The following is an 18,916-nucleotide window of genomic DNA, read 5'->3' on the forward strand; positions in this document are numbered from 1 at the left end:
TATTTGGTTTTAGAAGATGGGAAAACACAGTGGGAAGGAAAGGTTATCAGTCCTACTAAGTCAAACTCTGATTAGTGTACGTCAGAGCTTCCTTCCCATCGCCAGGTCTTGGGCTGTTTGAGCAGAAGGGGACCAGGCTAATGAAGGATGGATATGAATGTCTACACATGGCATTTGTCACTAGAGCTCTAAATTATTTTAATTACTATTTAGAATTTTCTACTACATTTTTGAAAATTAAATATCAATTAAAATTGATTAAATGATTCGTGTATGTTAGTAACAGAAATAATGTTAGCACTTGGAGATAACCCTAGTGGAACTATATTGTGACCTCCATCTTCTAGTCCTACTGATTTTGGCTTGTATTCCTTCATATTACATTTGGTTTTCTTTCTTTCTAAACCACCTTAATTCAAAAAGACTGCAAACATTCCAAATCTAGAGTCTATGCCTAAAATGGATCATATTTTCTCATATGTGGACTGATAACATTCCAGAGCATTTAAAACTAGGACTGTTTAGACAATCTTGGATATTTTTCGTCTTCTCTCATAGTGGCTAAGAGAAGGAAACATCTGTTGTATGTCTTGGGTCTCATGTAGCCCAATCTGGTCTTGAATGCACTATGTAGCTGAGGCTGGCCTTGAACTCCCAATTCTGCCTACAACTCCTGGGTGCTGTGACTACAGGTGTACACCACATTAGGCAACCTACCTGTTCTTGAAGGAACAAGTCATTGGCAATATGTACTATTTTTTCCACAGCGATGATGCTTCCAATGCTATGAATTTCAATATCTGCCAGCATGGTAAGGACAAGGATGGCCTCAACCAGAAGTTGGCGGTACTCTGGCTGGGGTACACGATTCAGGACAGACTCCACATGGACAGAGAATTTAATCTCGCCTGGGGTCATCTGTGATAGAAAAAGAGAAAGTCACTTTCTAGAATCCTGTCACCAAAGAACATCAAACCTATGAGCAAAGGGATCAAGATCATGATGGGGAAACCTAGAGAGACAGCTGGCCCGAGCTAGTGTGAGCTCACTGACTGAACTGATGGCTGTGGAACCTGCATGGGACTGACCTAGACCCTCTGCATACAGGAGACAGTTATATAGCTGGGTGTGTTTGAGGGGCCCCTGGCAGTGGGATCAGGATCTTCCCTGGTGCAGGAACTGGCTTTCTGGAGCCCATTCCCTATGGTGGGACGCCTTGCTCAGCCTTGATGCAGGGGTGGGGGAGGGGCTCGGTCCTGCCTCTACTGAATGTACCAGGTTTGCTGATTCCCCATGGGAGAACTTACCCTCTTTGAGCAGTGGATGGGGCAGGGGAAGAAGGTGGGGGTGATAGGGAGGAAGGAGGGGGAACTGTGGTTGATATGTAAAATTAATAAAAACTGTTAAATAAAAACAAAAGAAAAGCAGTAACAAGCCCTGTAACTGCAGCCCCTTTAACAGAATGGTGTAAATTGGCTCAGTCGTTTTGCAAGTACAATCTGGTAATGCATTACGAGAGTCATAAAAATGTCAATGTCCTCTAACCCCAGATATTATTTCTGGGAGTTTGTCCTAAGAAAATAATCCAGAGAAGAAAAGGCTCCATGTGTATGAATGTTTATGGTAGTATCAGTCACACGTGCAAAAGTTTATGTAACCTAAACATGGCAATGAATGCATAAATGATGACATGCTATAGCAACTTCAGGAGGCTTTATGAAGCTATTTAGGAGACTAAATCTAATGACCCTGACTAGAGAAAACACTGATATAAAACTTGAAATGACATCTATGATGAGTATAATTATGTGAAATAGCGACATATTGTTAGAGTAAAATGGACCTTAAGAAATGCAATTATGGGGCTGGAGAGATGGCTCAGTGGTTAAGAGCACTGACTGCTCTTTCAGAGGTCCTGGGTTCAATTCCCATCACCAATATGGTGGCTCACAACCATCCATAACTCCAGTTCCAGGAGATATAATCCCTTCTGACTTCCACAGGGACCAGGCATGCATGTGGCACACATACATACATGCAGGCAAAACACTCATACACATTTAAAACTTTTAAAAAATTTGAAGTACAGTTATTTCGAGGTAAAGCAGATTGAGAAATGTGTTTTGGTAAAATTGTATTGAGTTTATACTCTATAGAAGCAAGTAGATTTTGAGTCTAAAGATGGGTACAAAACTTGTGTCAGGAGTCAAATGACCTTGGATAACCAGTCTCTAAGTTTGTTTCCTTATCTATAACTGGGAAAGATTCTCTTCTTAAGTATCTTACAAAGTTGGACTGAAAAATCAAATTAAATAAGCTGAAAGTTCTTTGAAGACTCTGAAAGGTATTAGGTTTACATCATTACTATTAATATTTCAACATCGTTTAAATGCACAGAATGCACCTGTTTAAATTCACAGGCAGCATGGTGTTCTTTATTACATAAAGGCTTGTATACAACATTAAAGGTCAAGACATTACACTCAGCATTCAGTACTGGCACATCCAGCTGAAACTAATTTTACACTTTCTAAACTCACTAGTCCTAGCTTGTTAGTACAAAAACAATCAAAAACATCTGAAAATCAGTGTCTGTGTTTCATGGCAATGTTTTCCAACCATGGTTATTTATCAGTGTTAGTCTAGAGATTAAAAAATTACAAATGCTCAGGTTTCCTCTCTGGAAACTCTAGTTCACTAAATTGGAAAAGAAAGTTACTCTAATACAGAGGCTCTCAACCTGTGGGTGGCAACCCCCTTGTGGGGGGGTCTGTTGTGGACTATTACTTTAACTACGTAAAGGTGTATTACATTAGTTTATGTTGCATTTGTTTAACAATGTAAGGATCTGTTGCTTTGCCTGCCTAAGGCACCTGATTAGTCTAATAAAAAGCTAGGCAGTAGACGGATAGGTAGGGCTGGCAAGCAGAGAGAATGAGGAGGAGGAGGAGGAGGAATCTAGGCTCGAGATAGGAGAGGGAGAGAGAGAGAGGTGGAGAGAGAGAGAGAGACACCTGGGGGCAGCCAGATACAAAGGAAGCAGGAAAGTAGGACATACAGAAGGAAAGAAAGATAAAAAGCCCCAAGGCAAAACATAGATGAAGAGAAACGGGTTAATAAGTTATAGGTTACAAGTTATAAGAGCTAGTGGGACAAGTCTAAACTAAGGCTGAGCATTCATAATTAATAATTAAGTCTCCATGTCATGATTTGGGGGCTGGCAGTCCGAAAAAGCCTGCTACAGGAGTCAGTGACCTTTCACAGGGGTTGTATATCAGATGTTCACATTATGATTCATAGCAGTAGCAAAATTATAGTAATGAAGCAGCAACACAATAATTTTATGTTGGGGATCACCACATGAGGAACTGTATTAAAGGGTCACAGCATTAAGAAGGCTGAGAACCACTGCTCTAATATATAATTAGAGGTCAAGATCAGCACAGGTCTATAAGTGTCCTATTGGAGAAAGGTTGGAATAAAAGAGATGGGAGAATGTAAGAAGCCATTCAGTCTTACATTTGTGCCCGCTTTGCCTTCTCCAACTTCCAGTCTCACATAGAAAAAATGTAATTAGCCATTACAAGAAGCTATTAACAAAATATATAATTATTCATGTGTATGGTGTGTATGTGTGTGTGTGTCATATACATGTGTGCTGGTATACTTGACTGTGTAGGCAAATGTGGAAGCCAGAAGCTGAAATGAGATTTTTTTTTTATTGTTTTCCATCTTTTTTTGCAGCAGGGTCTCTCACTGAACCTGGAGTGTTCCATTTCCTCTAGACTAATTGGCAAGCCCCTGCAATCCACCTGTCCCCGCATCCCAGCGTGTGACCTTACACCACATTACAGGCTTCCACAGCCATGCCCATTTGTATTTTACAGGGGGCTGGGGATCCAAACTCAGGTCCTCACGCTTGCACAGCAAAGCAGTTTACTGACTGAGCCAGCTCCCCAGAACCATATTATTACTGTCTAATATTCCCATTCCATTCTTACCTCCTTCATACTTGTCACAGTCAACTGATTTATAAAAGGATGAGCGGTACAGAATATTAGTTTAAGGTGTGTTACATTTGTTTATGCTGTGGAACATTTGTTTAATGATGCAAAGATGTGTCGCACTCTTTTATGTTGCATTTGTTTAACTCTGTGAAGCTGTGTTACTTTGCCTGTCTAAAACACATGATTGGTCTAATAAAGAGCTGAATGGCCAATAGCAAGGCAGGAGAAAGGATAGGCGGGGCTGGCAGGCAGAGAGGATAAATAGGAAGAGAAGCTTGGGAGGAGAAGAACAAAGAGGAACTAGAAGAGAAGGAGGAGGACATCAGGGGCCAGCAACCCAGCTACACAGCCAGCCACGGAGGAAGGAGTAAAGAAAGGTATACAGAAATAGAGAAAGATAAAAGCTCAGAGGCAAAAGGTAGATGGGATAATTTAAGTTAAGGAAAGCCGGCTAGAAACAAGCCAAGCTAAGGCTGGTGGGTATTCATAATTAAGAATAAGTCTCCATGTGATGATTTGGGAGCTGGGTGGTGGGCCCCCCCAAAAGAGCAAAAACAACCAACAAAAAATGGGTCTGTTTCTTTGAAAACTAACTGACATATTTAGTTTCAATAATATCAATTCGATAATTAATAACGGAAATATTTCAGGCAGGCAAGCTTTCCATCATGTAAATGTAAAAGACAGACTCTTACCTCCCTCGTGGTTGAAGAAGGAAGAACAAAACCTTCCACAGAAAGTCCATGACACTACAAGATAGAAAAACATGCTATTACCAGAGACGAAGTAACAAGTGTGAGGAAGGAGGAGAGACTTCATATTTCTGAGTGTGCTTCACAGCTTAGGAGCTGGGCAACCACAGGCCAGCTAGAGCCCTAGAGCCCTCATGCCCAAGCATGGCTTCATGGTTTCTAAGAGCCAAGATTCAGGATGGGACTACCACAGTTTGTCCTCTTCTTAGTGGAGTGGAGTGGACAGGAAGATCTTTCTGGGATAGACAGACACCAGATAGAGACTATCTAGAAGAGGATCATGCTAGGTCCCAGAGCCATCACCAGGAGGTCTGCAAGGCCTGGAAAGACAGCTTGACTGTGGTAATATTTTATTTATGCTTTAATAAAGTTTGCCTGGAGATCAGAGGCAATAGGAAGCCATTTTAAGTAAACAAAGAGGTCAGGCTGCGGTAGCACACGCCCTTAACCCTATCACTTAGCAGGCAGGATCTCTGTGTGTTCAAGGCCACACTAGGGAACAGAGCCAAGTGTGGTGACACATGCCTTTAATCCCAGTACCAACCATAGAGTTCTGGAGGCCTACACAGACATGAAGTGACAGAGCTGGCCAGGAAGAGGAAGTGATGTAGGTAGAGAACAAATCAGATGGCAGAACAACAAGGCAATAAAGGCGAGGCGGGGCGGGGCGGGGGGGGGGGGGGGGGACACACGGACGGACGGACGGGGGACGACAGGCAGTAACTTGCACTTGGAAGCTGCGGAGTTGGTGAGGTAAGGTTGGCTGGTGGCTCTCCCTATTTCCCTGATCTCTCAGGCTTTCACCCCTATATTTGGCTCCATGTTTTTATTTAATGAGACCATTTAGAAATTTGTCTACACTTGACAGGTAAAAGGTACTTGCCAATAGCCATGCAAGCCCAATAACAAGAGTTTACTCCCATAATCCCCAAGTAAAGGAGGAAAGGGAGAACTTACTCCATGATGTTGTACTCTGACCTCCACATGTACGCTATGGCACGTGCTCTCTAGCATCATGCGCGCGCGCGCACACACGCACACACACACACACACACACACACACACACACACACACACACACACACTTTTAAGAAATTAAGTAGGCCTTCAAGAGCCTTAGGCTGGCAAACCTGACTGCTGTGGGATGTATGGCAAATGTGTTGCTAATTAATCAATAAAACACTGATTGGCCGTTGGCTAGGCAGGAAGTGTAGGCAGGACAAGGAGGAGAATAAAGCTGGGAAGTGGAAGGCTGAGTCAGAGAGACACTGCCAGCCGCCACGATGAGAAACAGCTTGTGAAGATGCCGGTAAGCCACGAGCCATGTGGCAAGGTATAGATTAAAGGAAATGGATTAATTTAAGCTGTAAGAACAGTTAGCAAGAAGCCTGCCACGGCCATACAGTTTGAAAGCAACATAAGTCTCTGTGTTTACTTGGTCGGGTCTGAGTGGCTGTGGGACTGGCAGGTGAGAGAGATTTGCCCTGACTGTGGGCCAGGCAGGAAAACTCTAGCTACACCTGACTCCCGGCATGTGTTAGTGGGCCGGAGCCATCCCTACTTGTTCTAGTTGAGTCCCTCATCAATACTTTTAACCTGTCTTCTTTTCCACCACCTTTTAACATTTTAAATACATCATTTACTGTTTATTAGGTATTGCAAGTAATATAAGTTCCACAAGGACATAAATTATTGGCTATTTTGTCTTTAGACACTTAGAACAGAGCCTGGTATGTAGTACATGCTCAATAAATACTGATATCATCATTATCATTATTTGAGACATGGTTGCATGTAACCTAATCTGATCTCAAATTTACTATGTGGCTGAGGCTGGCCTTGAACACTGGAAGTCTGCCTCTACCTCCCCAGTGCTTTCAAGTATTCGTGTGGAGCACCATACCTAGATCAATAGACACATTAATAATTCTTTACCTTACTCCAGCATATCAACTCAACTATTAAAAAGCAATGGAAATTAATCACTTATTTTAGATTCTGAAGAAGCCAAAATACTATATTAAAAAACCACATACGACCAACAGGTTTACTGACTCTGTTGGACAATTATATGCTATATTCCATACACTAAGTAATCTCTGGATAGACAACTAGTAGCTTTGAAACATGAAATTATTGTTACATTCATGCCTGAAAAGGCATGTGTTCTACCTCTTACTTTAAGACCCCAAATCTAGGTTTTGATTCTGCCAAAAAATACCCATTCTGCCCTGGCAGACTTAACTATTCCTTTGTTTTTATTCTACAGTCTGGATTAAACATCCCTTTAAAACATTTATTTGTGTGTGGTGGTGGTCAGGGCAGGCACATGTCCACAAACATGGGGAAGCTAGAGGACAGCTTACAGGAAGTAGGTTCTTGCTTTCCATCATGTGGGTCTCCTGGATGGAACTAAAGTGGCAAGAGCCATCTTGTCTGCCTTGTGACTAGGCATCTTTATTACAAATCATTTTGGCTTTGCATAATAGTTGCTTTGAAAGGAGGGGGCCACAAGATTTAACTCCTTGATGATAAAGAACAGATGTTTTTTGTAGTTATTATATGGTACACTAGACAGAGTACTTAATGCATGCCTGTTGTGTTTAATTGTGGTAATCCATGAATAACTGGAGAGAGAAAATAATACTGGTCTCTATCATGCTATAATAGATGCTACAAAGCAGACTCTCAGTCATCTATGAGGTGAAGATCCTCAGAGCAAATAATGTGAAGAATCAAGTTTCACTATTTCTAACCCACCACCTGATGACGTCCCAAGTCAGGGTTGTGATGTCCTGAATGAAGAATTTCTCACGTCCTTATTAAGTCAATGAAGCAAAAGTAGCACCTAAGAGAGTATGAATGAGACCTATGCGATGGAGAGACGGCTCAGTTGGTAGCATTGCCTTACATGCACAAAGCCTTGGCTAAAATCCCTAGAACAGCATTAACTGGGTGTGGTAGTTCACACCTGTAATTACAGCAGTCAGGAGATAAAGGCAGAAGGATCAGTTCAAGGTCATTCTTGGTGACAGCGAGGCCAGCCTGAGCTATTAGAGACCTATCTCAGAAGAAAGAAAAAAGTCTGCATTTGTATAAATGAAACCAATCAATGAGCATAATGGTCTTCCTGGCCCTCTAAAACTATCACTACCACAATGGCAAGATATGCCCTTACAGGCCTTAGAAATAGGAACAAATATTAATCACAACAAGAGTTTTATTTAGGCCTGGTGTGGTGGTGTATGCCAGCAATCCTAGCAGTCCAGGAGGCTGAGGTGGGAGGATCTTGAATTGGGAGGCCAGCCTGGACAATAACAAAACCCTGTCTCCAAACAAATAAATCAGAGTTGGAGAGTTGGCTCAAAGGTTAAGAGCACTTACTACTCATGCAGAAGACCCAAGTTCAGTCTCCTGTACCCACACGATGGCTCACAACCAACTGCCTGGAACTCCTGTTCCAAGGGATCCGATGGCATCTTCTGACCTCTGCGGGCACTGCATGCACATACATATCCTTCAGGCACACACATATATAAAATAATTAAATATAAAAGAAAATCAACAAGCCGGGCAATGGTGGCACATACCTTTAATCCCAGCACTCGAGAGGCAGAGGCAGGTGGATCTCTGTGAGTTCGAGGTCAGCCTGGTCTACAGAGTGAGTTCCAGGAAAGGCTCCAAAGCTACACAGAGAAACCCTGTCTCAAAAAAATAACAAAAATAAGAGTGTTCTTGAACTATGAGCATTATTGCAGTTTTTCATTTGTTTAGTGGTTTTCATCTAAGAAAAAATATCAGTAAGAGCTACCTCTGCAAATCCCCAAATACTTCATTGTTTGTTTTGTTTGTTGTTTTGTTTTTCGGGACAGAATTTCTCACAGATCTGCTAGCCGTGGCCTCCAGAGTACTGGGACTAAGGGCATGTGCCACCCACCATTCTTGCTTTTACTTGTTTTATGGCAATGCCTTTCATATAACAACAAAGAAGGCAAGCTACTTAGCATCTCATTATTGACTGGCAGCTAATGTAGTGCAATGTCCCACAATGTCCAGCTACGGCCCAAAGCAGAGATGTTCTGATTTTTTTTTTATGCCGAATGCTGTTTATTGAAGGAGGGAGGAGGTCTTAAATACAGGCTTACAGCACAATGGGAGAACCCTGGAGGGCAGACATTTGCTACCAATGTTTTACGAGATGTTCTGATTTTTAAAACCTTATTTAGAAACAATACTCCTGGGTAGTGGTGGTGCACCTTTAATCCCAGCACTCGGGAGGCTGAGGCAGGCAGAGTTCAAGGCCAGCCTGGTCTACAGAGCTAGTTCCAGGACAGCCATGGCTACACAGAGAAACCCTGTTTCACCAAAAAGGGAAAAGAAAACAAAAGAAAAAGTATTGTAACAATAAGGACAATAAAGTAAATTATTAATAATGCCACAATAATAAATCAATTGTTTTGTGTTTTTGTCTACACTTTATCTGAGCATTTTATCTTTAATAATTACAGTCATGTTATGATTATGTCACACGTCAGCTAGATAGATTCAGAATTTTAAGAGGGGGATAAAGAACAACACCGTTATACTCACTTTCTGCAAAATTTTCCAGACTTTTTGATAAAATCCGATCGGTACTCTATTTAGTGCTCCATCTAGTCGTCTCCGCCGTTGCCACTGACCTTGACGACTGTCTTTAGATGTCTGCTGACCACACACACTAGGAAAGGACCCACTACTTGCAGTAATGCAGGCTGCAGGGGACTTGGGAGAAGAAAGAATGTAAATCAAAAGTGATCTCTGCCCCTGTGATCAAGTATCCTAACAGTTATATTTTAATTTCAAAACCTACAAGTTATATATGCTGTATAGCAAATTGAATAGTCATACTCTATAGAATGAGAAAGCACATGAAAGGGCCACAGTAATGGGTGACAGTAAAGCTGGTCAACCTCTGTACAGGTTGCAGGGTTGTAGCTTTGTATAATCATTTAAAATTAGTTCTTTTATTTGTTGAGATTATAGTATAATTACTTCATTTCCCCTTCCATTTCCTCCCTCCAAAGCCTCCCATACATCCCTCCCTGCTCTTTTTCAAACTCATGGCCTCTTTTCATTGTTCTCATATACATGTATGTATTCCTATTCCTAAATATATAAATACCACCTGCTCAGGCTGTATCATGTTGCTCATACGTATGTTTTCAGGGCTGACCACTGGTATAGGATAACTAATTGGTGTGCTGTTTTCTGGGGAAATGTACAATCATTTTATAAAGCACTCTGGTGATTCAGAGTAACAATGGTAAAAATATCAGTAACAGAGGACAATACAAACTGTCTGTTTATCTGGCTTATCTGTTTAACATCTAGTGGTCTATGGTTTTATTTGTCATTCTCATGACTTTTAACACAAGCCTCTGTATGTTACTTTTTTTATTGCTGTGATAAAACACCGTGACCATGGCAACTTACGAAAGAAAGCGTTTAATTGTGCTTATGGTTCCAGAGGGTTAGAGTCCATGATAGCAGACAGAGAAGGCAATAAAAGTTCCAAGAGATTTAAATGGGGGGAAAAGGTAGTCTTTTAAACAAATGGTGCTGAACAATTGGATATCCACATGCCAAAGAATGAAGCTGTACTCTTATTTCACACCATATACAAAAATGGGAGCCCAAATGAATTGTTTGGGAAAAAAGATAAAAAGCCCCCAAACAAATAAAAACCACAAAAGGAAAATCAAAACAAACAAGCAAAAGACCAATAAGACAAAAACAAACCAAAAACCCCATACCCAAACATCCATATAAAAACAAGAAAACCAAAACCCCCCAACCCAAAACCCCGTGGAGTTCATTTTGTGTTGGCCTGGGGCCTGCCCTTGAGAGTGGTTAAAATAGTCAACACAGCAGAACAGAAGACAGAGTGCTACTTTTGAAAGTCATTTTCCAGGGTTGGCACTTGGGCTGGTATGGTGATATTTTATTTGTGCTGAAATGTGATTTTATTTGTATGTTAATAAAGTTGCCTGGAGATCAGAGGTAAAAGTGAGTCATTAAGCAGAAGTCCCATGGTAGCACATGCCCTTAATCCGATCACATGGCAGGCAGAGTCTCTGTGGTCAAGGACACAGTCAAGCATGGTGACCTGAACTTTTAATCCCAGTACCAACCATAGAGACCTGGAGGTCTGTATAGACAGGCAGTGACAAGGAAGTCATGTGGCTGGGCTTAGAGCCAATGAGAAGGCAGAATAAGAAAGTAATAAAACACAAGACACACAGGAAGAAGTCTCTCTCTCTCTCTCTCTCTCTCTCTCTCTCTCTCTCTCTCTCTCTCTCTCTCTCTCCTTCCCTGGGGGAAGAGACGGCAGCGAGTGGTAAGATAAGGTGGTCTTGGCTCTCTCACGCTTTTTTTTTTTTTTTTGGTTTTTCGAGGCAGGGTTTCTCTGTGTAGCTTTGTGCCTTTCCTGGAACTCACTCTGTAGACCAGGCTGGCCTCGAACTCACAGAGATCCGCCTGCCTCTGCCTCCCGAGTCTCTTGGGCTTTTAACTCTATTTGGCTCTGTGTTTCTTATTTAGTAAGATGGTTTAGAATTTCGTCTATAGGCTGGAGTCTGGAAATGTGGGCTTTAGGAGGGATTATGTCACTACTCAGATCATAGAAATACATCTGAGAGAAATGAAAATGCACAGTTTTGGCTAGTTTTATGTCAACTTAACACAAGCTAGAGTCATTTGGGAAGAGGGACTCTCAATTAAGAAAATGCTTTCATAAGATTAGGCTATAGGAAAGCCTACAGTGCATTTTCTTGATTAGTGATTGATGGGGGAGGGCCCAGCCCATTGTGGGTGGTGCTATCCCTGGGCAGGTGGCCCTGAACTATGTAAGAAAGCAGGCTGAGCAAGCCATGGGAAGTAAGCCAGTAAGAAGCACTCTTCCCTGGCCTCTCATCAGCTTCTGTCTCCAGGTTCCTGCCTTGTTTGAATTCTTGCCCTGACTTCCCTCAAGGATGGACTGTGATTGGATTGTGATGTACACTGAAATAAGCCTCCCTAAACTGCTTTTGGGCAGGGTGTTTTATCACAGCAATAAATACCCTAAGACACATATCTATGTAAAACTCTGTACATAAAGGTTAATAGCAACACTGTGCATCAAACCATTCAGATGTCCATCAACTGATGAGCAAACAGATAAAGAGAGTGTGGTGTAACAATACTATGGTTATTATTCTGCAATAAAAAGGAATGAAATAGCAATACGTTTGACAATATAAAGAACTCTGTAAAATTATGCTAAATAAAGGAGGAAATTCATTGGTTAAAATGATTATTTGAGCCGGGCGGTGGTGGCGCACGCCTTTAATCCCAGCACTCGGGAGGCAGAGCCAGGCGGATCTCTGTGAGTTCGAGGCCAGCCTGGGCTACCAAGTGAGTTCCAGGAAAGGCGCAAAGCTACACAGAGAAACCCTGTCTCGAAAAACCAAAAAAAAAAAAAAAAAAAAAAAAAAAAAAAAAAAAATGATTATTTGACAAATTAGATTCAGAGATAAATACAAAATAAAAGATTATAGAAATATTTTCTAAGACTGTAACTTCTCTCATTTAATTTCCTAAATCAAACTCACTAATGCCGTCATCATTAACATGGAGCTCACAAAGCTGGCAAACTCCTCCTTATTCGATGCAGGGCATTTGCTTAAAGTTAGTCAAAATATCATTTCCAATAGCTCACTTTTTGTTTAGCCCAAATTTCTTCAGTTTCTGACAAATTAATTCACAACTTGTTGTGATTTAAACCAGACAAATGTATATGATTAAAGTACATTATACATATAATAAAATGTCATAACCAAACTCATTATTTCATAGCTTAATATGAAATGTTAGAATATGTTCTAATAAAATGGTAAAAACAAAAATCAAAGAAATTTAATTAGAAAAGAATCTTGCTAAATTGTGAGCTTCATCAAGTCATTTCCATTTTGTTCAATGCTGTATCTCCAGTGCATGACATCAAGTTGGCATTTAGTTCACATTTACTCAGTGAATTACTTCTCAGAAGAGTAGTCACAACAAGAGTAGCTTTGAAATTTACAAGTGCATCAGAATCCCTAAAGAGCTTCTTAGAACAGATTACTGGGGCCGAGCCCAGTCTTTCTGATTCAGTATCACTAGGATACAGACCAAAATCTGGTTTTTCAATAAACTCCAAACTGCTGTTGATGCTGTGTGGTCTACTGTCTGATACACAGTGATGCACACTTACATCAGATCAAAGAATGAACATATACACAACAAAAACTTATGAAACTGATTATTTTTCTGAAATCAGAAAGAGGTTGGAGTTGAACTCCCTTTCCTACCTTATTAGGAAAGAAACAGACCTCTACCTTTTATATGAAATTGCTTTATAGTCATGTTAGTTCATGATCAATTTGGTTTTTTTTTTTTTTTTTTTTTTTTTTTTTTTTTTTTTTTTTTTGCTTTTTCGAGACAGGGTTTCTCTGTGTAGCTTTGCGCCTTTCCTGGATCTCGCTCTGTAGCCCAGGCTGGCCTCGAACTCACAAAGATCCGCCTGCCTCTGCCTCCCGAGTGCTGGGATTAAAGGCGTGTGCCACCACCGCCCGGCATCAATTTGTTTTTAATTGATTATTTATTGTTTAGTTTCAGATTTATTTTCTGTGTATGAATGCATACCACAGGAGTTCCTCAAAGTTAAAGATGGCTGTGAACCACCATGTGGCTGATGGGAATGAAACCCAGGTCCTCTGCAAGAGCACCAAGTGTTCTTAACCACTGAGCCATTTCTCCAGCTCCCAATTTGTTTTTTGTATATAGTCAGATACTACATTACGATCCATAAACAGCATATCAAAGCACTTGTGAATGAAACATGAGATAACACAAGATCAGTTACCAGAAAGGACGGTGACATCAAATCTATACCTGAGGGGTGACCACCATTAGTCTATAAAAGAAATTGAGAACATAAAACTTTTAAAGAGGAGAGGCAAGGCAACCATTATTTGTTTTAAAAAGTTATTAATAGTATTAAACTACAGATTATTTAAGTAATTAGCCAGCATGTTATCATTAAAAACCAATGAAATAAGTTTGCTCCAAATGCCATGGCAAACGGTAAAATAAGTACAAACTACCTTGAAATATCTTCACCTAGAAATTAGAGTAGTGGTAAGTGGCAGAGAAAAATGCGAAACACCACCCAGGCAGGTAAGGATGGAAAGCAATGTTATAAAGTAAGAAAGGGATGACAGTCCAGGCTCCCTGTTCTAACAATCTGGGCCCCTTTGAAGACCTATACATAGTAAATATGTAGGAGAAAAACATCAAGTAGCTGGAAAGGTAAGTTTAACCACCATATTCATCTAGCTGGCAACATGGACTTTGACTTGCCATATAAAGAATTTAAAAATAACACTGGATATCTATAAAAACTATAATGTGACCTGAGTGTAATGGTACATGCCTTTAATTCTAGAACCCTGGAGGCAGAGGCATGCTGTGGATGATTGGTTGATAAATAAAACACTGATTGGCCAGTAGCCAGGCAGGAAGTATAGGCGGGATAAAGAGAGAGGAGAATTCTGGGAAGTGGAAGGCTGAGGAGGAGACGCTGCCAGCTGCTGCCATGAGTACCAACATGTAAGATACCGGTAAGCCACGAGCCATGTGGCAAGGTATAGATTTATAGAAATGGGTTAATTTAAGATGTAGGATCTAGCTAGCAAGAAGCCTGAGCCATTAGGCCAAACAGTTTAAATAATATAAGCCTCTGTGTGTTTACTTGGGGGACGCAGGCCAGAACACAAGAAAACATCAGCTACAGAGGCAGGCAGATTTCTGTGAGTTCAAGGCCAGCCTGGTCTACAGAGTGAGTTCCAGGACAGCCAGGCTACATAGAAAGACCTTATCACAAGAAAATAAAACAAACCCCAACACTAGTGTCAGTGTCAACCAAAGCAAGGATCGCTAACTAGTCAAGTCAATGACAAACTTTTCAGCACTGAAGTTGTCCTTTCCACTTTCAAATACAAAAATGTTCAGATAATTAAAATTTCCTGGCAAAAACTGGAACATGAACGCTTGTTTAAAAACAGAATAGCTCCTTTTTTCCTTTAAACTATCTTTGGTATTTTTATTTTACATGTATGGATGTGTTTTGCATACACATATGTCTGTGTACCATATGCAAACAGTGGCCATGGAGGCCAGAAAAAGCTGTCAGATTCCCTGGGGCTGGAGTAACAGATGCTGTGGTTGCTAGGAACTGAACCCAGGTCCTCTGGAAGAGCAGCCAGTGCTCTTAACTGCTGAGCCATCTCTCCAACCCCATCTTCTTATTCCAATTTTCCCGTTGTATAAAATATGAACACCAAAGGATATTAAAGGAAAGTACTCAAGTTTCCTTCAAAAGTAGGCTTCAAGCACTGGCTTATTCTCCTAAATGGTTTCAGAGCTCCCTTTTAAAGAAACAAAAATCTCTTGTTTTGCCTCTTCTATGCAGGATGTTTTAATGTGTAAGCTATTATAATTCTATTTTTAAATTCTATTTAAGCCTTTCTTAAGAAGTGCTATTAATAACTATAGAAATGATCTCTGCAAGTATAGTCTTTCGGTCATAGGCCCTAGGAGAGAACTTACTACAGTCATTCGTCTACATGGACATAGTATCAAACTGCCCCGAAGTACTCATGTCCATACCAGGCTTAGTGCAAGGAGTTTCTTTTGCTCAGCCCTGAACGGGACATCTATATCACAGACCCTCAAGGCTCAGGGATCACTGCGCAAGAGGGAGTGGGAAGATTTAAAGAGGAGCACTGTGGAACAGTGTTTTCCAGAAAGGACATGGTTGTTGCACACATCAACTCATACCATACACAAAATCAAGTCAGCCAAAATCTAAGCATGGATAGGGAAGGGCTCAGGAACTCCACTCCCAGATGAGGACCGGGGAGAGGAAGTCAGTTCTCTTCAGGGATGTGGCCCCTAAAAGGCTGCTCATGCTTCAGTAGACAGCCCTATGCCCACACACCCGCTAGCAGCACTCAGTGGACTTAGTGGGTTTGAAAAAAAAAAAGAGTGCATGAAGTTGTGTGAGGAAAGGAGGGGGGACATGGAGAAGACAGGGAAAGGATTGAGGATTAGATTTGATCAAAATGTATTATATGCATGTGTGGAATTCTCAAACAATACAAAAGAAGTGCTACTAGAAGGAATTCAATCAGCACCTTCTCAACTAGGAGATCTTAAAATACTATGATTCCCAGAATTGTAAAAGATATTAGGTACTTCTTTGTATAATGCAACAAGTCATTCATTATTGCCTCCTTGAAAGGAAGCCATAATATATTGTTTGGTGACTCCTATTGATTCCTGGTCCTGTGTAGATGCTCCTCCTCTTCATCTGTATGTAGCACTCAATGGACCTTAATGAGAAAGTCTAACTTTGTGATAAAATCTAGTAAAACCATTCTGTCATTTATTTTTATGGGTTTGGGATGAAACCCAGGGCCTTGGACATGTTAAACCCACCAAAAAGATTAAAAAAAATAAAGCCTTAACCTAATCTGGTATTCTCTCCAGTACCTTTTTTTTCCCTTCAAGACAGGGTTTCTCTGTGTTGCCCTGGCTATCCTGAAACTCTGTAGACCAGGCTGGCCTCGAACTCACAGAGATCCACCTGCCTCTGTCTCCTGAGTGCTGGGATTAAAGGTATGCACTTCCACTGCTCGGCACACCTATTTTTTGAATAACTAATATATTTTTAAATTTTATGTGTATGCATGCTTTGCCTGCATGTGCATATGTACAGTATGTATGTGCCTGGTGCCCATGGAGTCAGAAGAGGACATCTGGTACCCTGGCACTACAGTTAAGGACAGGTGTGAGCCATGTATGTACTGAGAACTGGACCTGGGTTCCCCACCAAGGCAGCAAGTGTTCTTAACCGCTAAGGCATCTCTCTGGCCCCCATTTTTTAAAATTTATTTATTTATTCATTTATTTATTTTTGTTTTTTTGGAGACAGTGTTTTTCTGTGTAGCTTTGCGCCTTTCCTGGATCTCACTCTGTAGCCCAGGCTGGCCTCGAACTCACAGAGATCCACCTGGCTCTGCCTCCCGAGTGCTGGGATTAAAGGCGTGTGCCACCACCGCCCGGCTGGGAGGAGGTCTTAAATACAGGCTTACAGCACAATGGGAGAACCCTGGAGGGCAGAAGTTTGCTGGCCCCCATTTTTAAAAAAGGTGTATTTTTATTTTATGTGTATGAGTGTTCTGCCTGCATGTACATATGTGTACCACATGCATGCAGTGGAAGACAGCACCAGATCTGGAACTGGAGTTACAGACTGTTGTGAGCCACAATGTGGATGCTGGGAAACAAAACCATGTTCTCTGCAAGAACAACCAGTTTTCCTAATTGCTGATCCATCTCTCCAGCTAGCTATTCTTAAAAGCAGTAACTCTGTCTACTTTTATAAAGAAAAAATCCATTATAAATTGCACATTAGGGAACCCAGGGCATCAGTTTCTTGTTATCTGTTGCCAGCTACATTCCTCCAAAAATTAAGTCATTTGATCCAGACAAAAAGGGAAAACTAGCCGGGCAGTGGTGGCGCACGCCTTTAATCCCAGCACTTGGGAGGCAGAGCCAGGCGGATCTCTTTGAGTTCGAGGCCAGCCTGGGCTACCAAGTAAGTTCCAGGACAGGCGCAAAGCTACACAGAGAAACCCTGTCTCGGAAAAAAAAAAAAAAACAAAAAGGGAAAACTATCTACAAACAGTTGCTGTGAGGGAGATTCCATGGTTTGTTATTACTTGTGGAAAGCTCATAAGGTCATGCATGCTGTATGGAATTAAAGGCTGGCTAAAATATGTTTAAAACATCTTTGTTTCACCTGACTCTCAGTAGAGACAGACAGTCTACGGAATTCCACCTGAAAAAGAAATGGTTCAAGTTACACTCCGGATATGAAACAAAATAAATTATCCTAACAAGGTCGGATTCCAAAATGATGCTTTGGTTTTGATTTCGTTTTTGGACAGCGCCTCCAGTATTCCAGACAGGCCTCCATCTTGCTTTGTAGCTGAGGAGGCTGTGCCTGACCTCTGGATCTTCCAACCTCTAGCCCCTGCATATGGGGTTCCAGATATGCGCCATCACATCCAGCTAAGAATATTATTAATTGTGATACCTCATTGAGCTTAGATCTTACCTGCTTTATCTCACTTTTTAACTGCATGATTCCAGTTCGTTCTGTTTTCGTTGCTCCAACAGCACCAACCTCATGGATGGAAATAGCAGGACTCACATGTGAATCAGTGGGCCGAACTGTATAGATTAAGAGAGCAAAGAAGAACACATCTAATTTTCTCTACCATGTTAAAAAGACTTAAACGTGCATCTTTCTTTTTTTTTTTTAACTAAAAAACTAGTACAATCTTGCTGTTTTAAGTGTGGTTCTTAGACCAATACTATCAGCACCAAAGGTCCCATATCAAGCCTACTAACTCAGACTCTGAATTTTAGAAATACCTCCAGCCTGAGTAGTATTTTCTAACTTAAAAAGATTTATTTTTATTTGTGTGTTGTATTTGTGTGTGTGCACACATGCACATGCACGTGTATACACAAATGCATGCCACATGTGTGCAGAAGAGGGAACTGGATTCCATGGAGCTGGAGTTAGAGGCAGTTGTGAGCTGCTCTACACAGGTGTTGGGAACTGAACTTGGGTCCTCTGGATGAGCAGTAAGTACTTTTAACCACTGTGCTGTCTCTTCAGCTCCTGCTTTCTAACTTTTGTGGGGAGTGGAGGAAGCCCTAGTGAATGAAGTCCTGAGTGAATGTAGGCTGTTGGCACTGGCATGTCAAGGACTCCAATGTTGCAGCCCCATGTGTGAGTTGCAAAGCATTTCCCAGGTGAGGTTTAGAGAGACAGAAAAGCCTTCCTTGGTGATCTGAGTGTGAATATTGATACTGTGTGCAGAAAACGTCCACCTTAGTTTTCTTTCCCCAGATGTTTGCAGCCTTGAGACTGTTCCTATGGAGATTAGCTAACCTGCCTCCTTGTTCAGCTGTGTGTAATAGCCCTAGCTCTTGGTTCAACTGTATATAGGAAACAGGATGAGC

General features: G+C 41.3%; 1 protein-coding gene and 1 long non-coding RNA gene across 3 annotated transcripts in view; one reads left to right on the forward strand and one right to left on the reverse strand.

The window, feature by feature from the left end:
* Positions 1 to 1,316, forward strand: part of LOC131899178 (uncharacterized) — a 47,087-nt gene extending 45,771 nt beyond the window's left edge. The window contains exon 4 of the long non-coding RNA XR_009376066.1: positions 768 to 1,316. This is a non-coding gene — a long non-coding RNA (uncharacterized LOC131899178). The remainder of the gene's footprint in view (positions 1 to 767) is intronic.
* Positions 1 to 18,916, reverse strand: part of Phka1 (phosphorylase kinase regulatory subunit alpha 1) — a 129,331-nt gene that overhangs the window by 1,416 nt on the left and 108,999 nt on the right. The window contains exons 27-32 of one of the 2 annotated variants that reach the window (XM_059250569.1): positions 18,000 to 18,115; positions 17,682 to 17,720; positions 13,680 to 13,730; positions 9,350 to 9,520; positions 4,703 to 4,756; positions 718 to 918 (exon numbers count right to left, since the gene is read on the reverse strand). In XM_059250569.1, the coding sequence (XP_059106552.1) occupies positions 718 to 918; positions 4,703 to 4,756; positions 9,350 to 9,520; positions 13,680 to 13,730; positions 17,682 to 17,720; positions 18,000 to 18,115 (632 nt within the window). The remainder of the gene's footprint in view (positions 1 to 717; positions 919 to 4,702; positions 4,757 to 9,349; positions 9,521 to 13,679; positions 13,731 to 17,681; positions 17,721 to 17,999; positions 18,116 to 18,916) is intronic. The other variant, XM_059250570.1, reaches the window with a different exon arrangement.

Source organism: Peromyscus eremicus, chromosome X (genome assembly GCF_949786415.1).
Source record: "Peromyscus eremicus chromosome X, PerEre_H2_v1, whole genome shotgun sequence".
Lineage (NCBI taxonomy): Eukaryota > Metazoa > Chordata > Mammalia > Rodentia > Cricetidae > Peromyscus > Peromyscus eremicus.